Source organism: Vigna unguiculata, chromosome 8 (genome assembly GCF_037176805.1).
Source record: "Vigna unguiculata cultivar grain cowpea cultivar isolate G323 ecotype 2 chromosome 8, ASM3717680v1, whole genome shotgun sequence".
Classification (NCBI taxonomy): Eukaryota; Viridiplantae; Streptophyta; class Magnoliopsida; order Fabales; family Fabaceae; genus Vigna; species Vigna unguiculata.
In genome coordinates this window covers 32256933-32266801 of record NC_140799.1, presented here as the reverse complement: position 1 = coordinate 32266801, position 9869 = coordinate 32256933, and the positions used below count along the sequence as shown (strand labels likewise).

The 9869-nt window shown below is 29.9% G+C and overlaps 1 protein-coding gene across 2 annotated transcripts; it reads right to left on the bottom strand.

Moving 5' to 3' along the window:
• Positions 1-1769: 1769 nt before the first annotated feature.
• On the bottom strand, positions 1770-5672 carry LOC114195247 (uncharacterized). Of its 2 annotated transcripts, none has more exons than XM_028085649.2 (8): positions 5254-5672; positions 4139-4286; positions 3882-4032; positions 3579-3704; positions 3390-3470; positions 2994-3186; positions 2640-2910; positions 1770-2333 (listed from the first exon to the last, which is right to left on the bottom strand). In XM_028085649.2, exons 1-8 carry the CDS (start codon positions 5452-5454, stop codon positions 2065-2067), a joined length of 1440 nt encoding a protein of 479 aa, XP_027941450.1. In that variant the 5' UTR covers positions 5455-5672; the 3' UTR covers positions 1770-2064. The 2 variants fall into 2 exon arrangements, with proteins under 2 accessions (XP_027941450.1, XP_027941449.1); XM_028085648.2 differs by having other exon boundaries at positions 1770-2336; positions 5254-5669.
• Between the last annotated feature and the right edge of the window lie 4197 nt (positions 5673-9869).

The following is a 9869-nucleotide window of genomic DNA, read 5'->3' as shown; positions in this document are numbered from 1 at the left end:
AAATGATTCGATTTTAATAATCACACTCAATAATTCAATCCGATCTTATCAATACTCATTTCCTAATAAATTTGAACCAATGTCGGAGTGTCAGATAATATTACGAAGGTAATTACTCGGATGGTATTCACTTTGGTACATGTGTGTTAATCTGGTATTCACTTTTAAAAAAAATGTCAATTGCATCCCAACTTTTGAAAAAGTGTTTCAATTAGGTTCCTTTCAGACGGAGATGACTAACACGGTTAATAGTGTGTCACGTGTCAGTCTGTGATTTTTTTTTATTTTTTTTAAATAATTTTTTTTTTATTTTTCTTTGAAACAAAATTTAAAAATGTCATGTGTTAGGTCCCTGGTATGACACGTGGCATAATTGTCAGTGCCACGTGACAATGTAATGTCACATGTTAGTGTCACCATTATTGTGTTGATTTCAATTTAGTCTCTACATATATCTCAATGATTCAATTTAGTTGATAATTGTGTGATTCAATTTTGACCCAATTTTTTTTAATAATTAAAATCAATTTTTTATAAAATTAAAATTAATTAAGTATAAAATTTTTACAAAAATTAAGTATTTGGTATTTATATTTAAATTTAGTAGTAAAAATCATTTTATTAAGTCATTTTTAATAAAAAAATATTAGTATAACATTCATACAAATAAAAATTTGGGTTTAAAATTAGTAAAAGACAATATTGTTGTATTTTGAAAAAAAAAACAAAACATGAGAACGTAATAAGAAGTAATTAATAAAGTAATATGTTAAAATTTCGTGTTTTTAATAAAAGATATTAGTATAACATTTATACAAATAATAAATTTGATCTGAAATTGGAGAGAAACAATATAAATATCAGTATTTAATTTTGTAAAAATATTTATATTTAATTGGTTTTAATCTTATAAAAAATGGATTACAAAAATATTTTAATTATTAAAAGAATTTAGAACTAAATTGAATAAAAAAGACATACGGGACTAAATTAAAATCAACACGTGATATTGCATTATCGCATATGATCGTGACATTAACACGTGACATTGCATTACCATGTGGCACTGACAATGCCACGTGTCACACCAAAAACTTGACACATGACATTGTTTTTTTCAAAAATAAAAAAAATAACAAAAAAAATTACATACTGACACATGTATAGCATGCCGTGAATGACGTTAGTCATCTTCATCTGAAAATAACTTGATTGAAATACTTTTTAAAAATTAAGATGCAATTAATACTTTTTTAAAAACAAGTACCAAATTAACACACGTCTATCAGAGTAGATACCATACAAATAGGCAACTGATTGATGCCAGGAACATAGGTATGGATTATTTTTAAAATACAAAAAGTAAAAAACCAAGTATAAATAATGCTTTACCAATATAATTTCTTCTTTAATTATGCACTATATAAAGTAATTCAAATCTTGAATTAAAGCTAAAAAACAGAACTTCATTTCTTAGGAACGTTTTTATTTTCAACTTGCTGGAAGGAAAATTGTCTTTTTCTATTTGGCCTGGCAACTGACTGGGATAAAAACAATAGAAAAGGTAAAAACAATAAAGGTTAAGACACAAGAACAAAGATTGAATTGAGGTAGCAACACAGAAGCCAGTGTTTGAACAGCTATAACACCACTGATTGCTCTTCCCTTTACCCCACAGATTTGACACTGATGCTGTAGCAAACCACGTGAGAGGAAGCAGGTCAGTTCAGAGTAGGTCCCCACAAGGCAAAGTACCAAAAAGAAATGGGTAGAGAAAATTGAACATTATTCACATATATTTCACTACATAGACCTGATTTCATCAATGCAAATATAGATTACAGCTTAAACAGGTGGTGAGCTACCAACATACAGTATCACTTGATACAGGGTTGTTGCCACCAAGGGATGGATGACAAAACAACCCCCAAAAAAAAGAATGATACAATTGACACTTAATGGTTACAGCTATCACAAAGGTACTTTATATCAAGTGAGAACTATCACCACAACCATGGATAAATGCTAATCAGAAACAAAACAATAATAAATTTTGATAGTACATTAGTTCGACCAGACATGAACCAGACCGTGCCTATTGCCCGTATAAATCTCGTTGCGCTCTTCATCGTAAAAGAGAGCAGTAATGTCTTCCAAGGCTTCAGCAACTGTACTCCTAATTCTGGAGGAAAGCTTCCGCTTCCCTAAATTACAACCACTGCATGAGCAATTTTCATCAACGCAACTGCATTCCTTCATGACGGGAAACCCATTACTGGCCCTTATCTTTGCAAGACACTTGCCAGTTAAAATGTTGCTGACATTAATAGAACCTGCTGCGTTGAAGAAGCATAACTTGTTAGTAACTTTAAAGACGGTGCTCAGTTACCAACACAAACTGATCACTGACGCATTGGAAAATTATATGATTTGGTACCCTGTTTAACATTTTAGTTTATTAGGTCAACATGTAAAAACACTTGATTGAATCAACTTTCAATTATACGACATAACACCACCTTTCAAAATATTGATACCACTGTACCTCGAACTAGACAAAAGAAAAAGGTGCATAAAAAACAGGAAGAACACAAATAATGTGAGGGCAACTGGGCAGGGATAAAAAAGAAGAAAAGTACCATTTACTTCAGAAAGTGAATCATCAGAATCAGCCTTGCAGTATGATATTATGAGATCCTGGTCACTGGTTATGTATATGTTGTTTGTATTGCAGTCAGGATGCCACAAAAGGTGATCTTCAAAAGAAGTTACAAGTTCTCCACGGAAGTTCCACACAGCCACAGTTCGGTTTCGAAATGTAAGAAATAATTGGTTCTCATAAAGAAATATAAAAGCAGATGGTGTCATAAATTCGCTTCTGCTAACTTCTGTTAGCTCAGAAGTCCGTACCTAAAATTAATTAGAAAGTCAGAGATACCATGATTCAAAATGTATACAACTCATTCTCATTTGTAAAATATGAAATTACTCACATCAAGAATTTGGAGATTCTCATTTTCTTGTTTAACAAGAAGTTTTTCATTGAATTGTTCAATGAAATCCACCTTCTTATTCCGATGAAGGAGATGATTGAATGATTTCAAAACAGTACCATCTTCTATTGAGAGGATTTTAAGTGGGACATGGCTACTTGATTTAGCAAAAATCAACAACATAATCCCTGGACTGATAAAAAAATAAAAAAATAGAGTTAAACAGTATAAACATTGTAGGCTACACAAATATTCAAAAACGAAGAAAATTTAATACTACAAAAACTAAAACATAATGCAATATAATATTTTAAAAAATAGTGAATTACCACAAACCTTATATCCACAGTAGACTATTTTGTACATGTAAAGGAAAAATTAACAAGGAAATAATACCTGATCTTAATCTCTTGGACGTTTTTATCTGAAATGGAGTACAACATTGTATAGTTTTTCAGGTCGAACACCTTGTATATGCTGTATAGCAAAAAAATAATAAAACAGATATCTGTCAATCACAATCAAGAAGCTTTGAAACATTATATAATTATATCACCATACAGATGCACAGAACAAAATATTTACCTATCCTGTGCAGAGTACGTGAGTACCTTCCCATTTACATCATCAAATTCTACAAAACCTGGCCATTTCAATGACTCAGATTCAAAAAGTGCAAAGCCAGCATCTGGTTTGACCCTTCTTATATATCTGGAACATGACAAACAGATATTTTAGCATACAACAGCCCCAAATTGAGCAAGCAATTGTTGCTATGTGCTAGTTTATTTAACTCTCACTCTTGACAATTTTATTTTTCCTAAGGCTTTCTTTCTTTAAGCACAGAAAACAAGGATAGTAATTACAAAGTAATACAGATATACTTACTCAATCCTTGTGCTTCGGCATTTCAAAGAACTGTAACTGTCTGATGCATAGACAGAAACTGTGATAAGCGAGTCATTATTTTTATTATAAAACAAACTCCTTATGACTTCGTCAGGACTGACATTCAAGAAGCATATCCTTTCATTAGTCTCTGCACAGTAGCAATCAATGGAAACAAGCAACATAAATCACGTAAAAGCATATTCAGATATAATATAAAATATGTTGACACACCAGTAACCAGTTATAATAACTACCTCGGCTAAATGCTGCACAAACACCAGATTGTGCAAGTGCAAAAACAATGTCCCGTGCTGCTACAATCTCAATTATCTTTGATCTCTTTTTCAGAAATGGCAATACAGCAGTCGAAGGACCTTTTGGATCATGTGTATCATATTCTTCCTATAAATAGATCCATAAAACACAGTCAGAAGAAGTGGGATAAATGGGTATAGTAAGCAAAGTACACGTCTCAGTAGACAAAACAGAAGGTAGAGTTTCCTCATCATCCAACTGTTTAAAATAGAGTGGTTTCAAATGTTGCTTTACCCAAATGTATGAGGAATGTCCACAAACAAAATAACATGACAAGTTTGTATTAAAACTGGAACTCAAATTTTCTAATACACATTTGTCTGGCTTCCTTAGTGGTGATTTAAAATAGTGTAGTTTTCTACTATATATCCCCTTAAATATTCTCTCAAAATTTTCTGCAACATACTCATTTTGATCCCCCATCAAATAGGTTTATCAACATCCAACAAATTAAAATAGACTTGTTTCAAAAGTCTGGATGACAAAACAAATCTATGGGGACATCTCAAACAAAAGAGCAATCATTGAATAAATAACAAATATTGGATTATAATACACAATTAAAAAAAAAAAAACTATGTACAAGTATATACATCTTGAACCCTTAGTAAGGGCCCTTCTTGACCTCAGACACATTTACACTGACCTAAGTAATCATTGATCCACATTAACCTAAGTTTTCGTTCCTAGAGCCTCTAATTTGGCCCACATGCTTTGTTGCACTACATGGAAACAAACAATCGACAAGGCCACGTTAGTCCTTAACCTGTGTAAAATTATCGAATGTAACTTCATCATACGCGTCATCTTACACGGTTAAACTACAAACAACATCTTCGTCTAAGAGAATTCATCAGTTAAGCAGCAACTTGAGAAATCTAGAGCACAGTTTCTTAAAATAAAAACCCTAGAATTGTTCCGCATCCAAAATTTCACAATGAAAAAAGAAGGTTTCTCCTAACACTAACTTGTTCAATCAGCCAGAACAAATTCATCACTCTTTTTCTGCACATAAATTCAATGTTCACTGTTCACAAACAAAATCAAAACAAACCTGCAAACGAATGTTGCGAAACCTCTCTTGCGCGTCGGTCATGGAGAAAGCACGGTAACGATTCGAGCTGATTTCACGGCGCTGAAGCTTCTTGACGCTATTAACAAAGCCGTCAACAAGCCGCGGCCTCTTCTTCGCCAACACGCGCCTGCCGCAGCAAGGCCGCGGACTCACCGTGATCCGCCTCCCTCCGCCTTCCATTTGAGCGAGCGAAGGATCCCTCCGCCGCCACCGAACGAGGGAAAACCCTGAATCCGGCGAGAATTTACAGAGAGCGGGGACTTAGGGTTGGGAGAGCGCTCTCAAGTGCTACTCTTCTTCAAATTCGAATTTGGATCTGATTTGTGATTTTCAAATTTTGGAAGGAAAATCTAGAAAGTAAAGAAAAAAGATAAAATAAAATAATAAAAAAGAGACAGCGTTTGGGATATGGAGAAGAATTGAAAAAGCTGAGTGTGGTGAAGGGTTATTATACTAACACTGTTATTAATGTCTCATTCAACATGCTAATGATGCTAACTTAGGCTTAAACTTGTTCACAGGCCTGGGCCCAGCATGGATCTCATTGCCTAAGCCCAGCTTATGTATCTTCTTCGTGTACTCTATAATTTCAATCTGCACCCATATGTTTTTATAATTCAAAATATAATTTTTGCATTTTACGTCGTATATATCAAAATAAATAAATAAATAGTTTATATTTTATATTCTAAAATAAAATAATAAAATTTAAAATATATATTTCATATTACAGAATTTACAATACAATAATTTTGTTAGAATGGAGACTGAAATTATGGAGGTCGGGAAGTAGTTCCCCAAACTTATCATAATAGCGTCCTTTTGTTCGGACTTTTATAAAAACACATTTTTTTATATGTTTTACTAATTATTAATGATAAACGTTATTAATAATAAATATTTTAATAATTATATATAAAATGATAAAAAATAAAATTAATAATAAGAAAAGGTACAAATTAAGTATTGATTTAATTGTTTATCCTATATTGTAAATCTTAAGATTTTATTTCAGAAAGTTACTTTATTTGTTATTAAGTCATGTGATGTGATTCGTCTTGCATTAATATTTCCTTTTATTATCTTAAAATTTATATTTATAATAGGAAACATATTCACTATGTTTCTGTTCTATTACATTACATATTTATTATATTAGAATAAAATGCTAACAAAATATTTTGTGCTTAAAATGTAAGAGAAATACTTATTTTTGTCCAAGTATGACTAAGTGTAATTAATTTTCTAGTGCAACATTTTGTGGGCCAATACTAATTGTTTCAATTATAAATTAATTGGTGTGACAAAGAAGGAAATAGCATATAAAGCATAAAATATATATACCTAAAAATACATATTTAAAAAAAATGGAATTATGTTGGAAAAAAAACAGAATAGATTTCTTATATGTATATACTGTGATGATCTACTAATAAAATTTAACTTCGTATATTACAAATCATAAATAGTGATTAAATAACAAATATTTTAAGATAATTGCAAATGATTATTAAATTTAGGTTTTGAAATATTAATGGAAAGTATAATTTTGATTAGATATGATCTATATTAGATACAAAATAAAAGAGAAGTAGTCTTAATTAATAAATTGGATTATTCTTAAAATTTAGAAATTGCGAGTTTCAGAGAGAACAGTTTTACAGTATTGGTTTATTATTAACAGGTAAGTTTGAAAAGTTATTAAATTTGGACAATTTTAAAAGTGGTTTCAGATTGCTATTATAACTATACTCAGTATCATTATAACTATACTCAATATCATAGTTAATATGAGAAATATAAAGAGTGTGTCTCGTTAAGCAACAAAAGAAAATTTTGGTATTTGTAAAATTTTTCATTTTTTGAGACAAAAAATTTATAGGATTTTAAATTATACACTTTTCATCGATTGTTTTTATATATTGTAATATCGCACTTAATAATCTACTAAATAAAACATTAAATATTGTTAAAATAAAAATATATATATATATATATATAATATTAATATAATTATCCAAAATAATAACTATAATAATATAATATATATACATAACCAGAACAAACTATTACTGAATATTTTTTAAATATATATATATATATATATGGATCAAATTTACTGTGATAATTAGTACTACTTGTATTTATTATACGTGGATAGTAGGTATTTTAATACTCGTTTACTAACGAGTCGAGTGCAATGCATGTATCATACTATTTGTATTCATGGATACTCACTACCGCAAAAACTTAAAATTAAAATTTAATTTATATTTTATTAAGTTAAATTTAATTAAAATTAGAATTAATTTTATATTTTATTAGGTTAAATTTAACTAAAATTAAAATTTAATTTATATTTCTTTTTATAATTTTATTTAAACATTTTATAAAATATATATATATTTTGTAAATATTTGCGAGTATCGAGTATTCACGAGTATCCGACAAATAAATAAGCGGGTAACAAGTGGATTTTTTTTTTTCGGGTAAGTACTATTCGTTCCCGATCCGACCTGTTGCCATTCATATATATGTATATATACATACATACATACATATATATATATATGTATATATATATATATATATATATATATATATATATATATATATATATATATATCCTCACAACCATCACACTTTAATTTGTAGCCTTAATGTTATCCATCATAGGATTATCCTCACATGCATCCTTCTCCTCTCACACAATTAAGTGATCAATGCAAAAGAGATAACAAAGCACAAGCAATATAAAACACACATCAGGGTAAGCTAACGTGAAAAAGAAGTATCCCTATCAAAATCAAGATCATATCACAAATCTTAAGTCACAATATAACACATAATTATCTATAAACACTGAAACAATTGACACTAAACTCAATTATCTGGATACATGCACTTGACATTAAACTCATTAATAGTGTGCACATGTGGTAGAGTTTGGCATCAATGGGTTATCACCCAATCACTCACAAGGTAACTCTATTTCGTGCCTAGGACCAAACTAGTCAAGTGACTAAGATCTCCTTCTTCTTTTTACCACATAACCTACTACTTTGTTGTAATTAAGTATGAGTAATTATTAGAGAAAGGATACCTCCATATTGAATCCTTATGTCAATACATATATTAAAATACCACCACTTATAATTTCTCCTTGAAATTCTTTCAACAACATCCCAATACATGCTACAACCACATATTCAATGCAATTTATAGCAATAAGAACTATAAAATCATGTTCAAGCCTACACAAAACCTTCAAATTAACCAAAACATGGCATCTGGCGTTCAGCGTTAGTGCTCAACGTCACAACAAAATTAAAATTCAATATAAAATTTTGCACATTTCATCAAAGAAAACAATAATACATATCATTTCCTTATAATCCAAAAGAACCAGCTTCATATGACGATTTGCATCCCGCTTCTGAACAAACCACAAGTCTCTTATTCTAACAGCTAGTTATAATGTTTCTCTCTTCCCATCAATGTTCTTGATCATATCAAATTTCTTGGCCATTTCGGGATAACTAATACAACACACAAATAAAAATTATAACAAAAATATAACATTTTAGTATTTTAGGTTTGAAAACAAAAGATATTACCTTCGGTTGAACCTAACAACCTTAGAACTTGAGAACACCATCAAAACCTCTTAAAAACTTAAAAAACACTAACCTTAACCAAGAAAACATAATCATAACTAAAAAATACAACACAATGAAAGATGAAAAAAACCATAGAACAACCATTATATTGAGTTTTTAGGAATCATAACCTTCTCAGTAGTTGATAAAATACAAATATCATACCTTACAATTGAAAACGCAAAATCCCAACTTATGATTAAAAAACACAAAACTCCATTACAAACGCAAAATCACATAGCATCAAAACCTATTAACAACTTAACAATGATGAAACATTTATGCGTAAAACCATTAACTCAATCACCTGAAATACTCCCTTCATGCCAAAAGTGGGAAAAGCAAAATGACATTCAATCCAAGCAACAACTTAACATTCAACAAAGAAAACAATGAACAAAAGTGTAAAATCATGAAAGGAGATGAGAAAGAAGCTAAAAGCACGATGATTTTATAGAGAAACATTTAAAAGGAACACATATCAATCATTCCACCGAAGGTATTTAGGTAAAATTAATTTTAATTTGTTATCATGTGTTTAAGATCTGAGATTGTATACCAATAAATACAACAAAATTCATAAAATAGACATAACTTCAGTTTTATTGCGTAACAAATAAAATAAAATGTAAATAATCATCGACAAGTAATATTGTGTCTATAATTACACTAAAGCAATTCAAAAACTAGTATCATTGTACTCGGTTGATGAAAAATATCCTTCTTGAGGATTATGTTTCACCTCGTGCATTCTTCAATATGCATTGTCGTCGTATATAAAGAATAAAAATTCAGAAGGACAATGGAAGGTTAACTCTTTTAACTTTTACTGCTATTGATTTTACACACTTTACTTATACTCTTTTTATATTTAAACGCTGGACCCCTATACAAGTGAATTTTCTTTCGACATAAAGATACCATGGCTCATATACA

Excerpts from the sequence above, each read along its gene's own strand:
- LOC114195247 (XM_028085648.2), bottom strand. The coding sequence starts at position 5,454 with ATGGAAGGCGGAGGGAGGCGGATCACGGTGAGTCCGCGGCCTTGCTGC. Across the intron at positions 3,471-3,578 it reads ACGTACTCTGCACAGGATAG|CATATACAAGGTGTTCGACC; the intron begins GTAAATATTTTG and ends TTTGCTATACAG. Across the intron at positions 3,187-3,389 it reads GTCCAAGAGATTAAGATCAG|TCCAGGGATTATGTTGTTGA; the intron begins GTATTATTTCCT and ends TTTTTTTATCAG.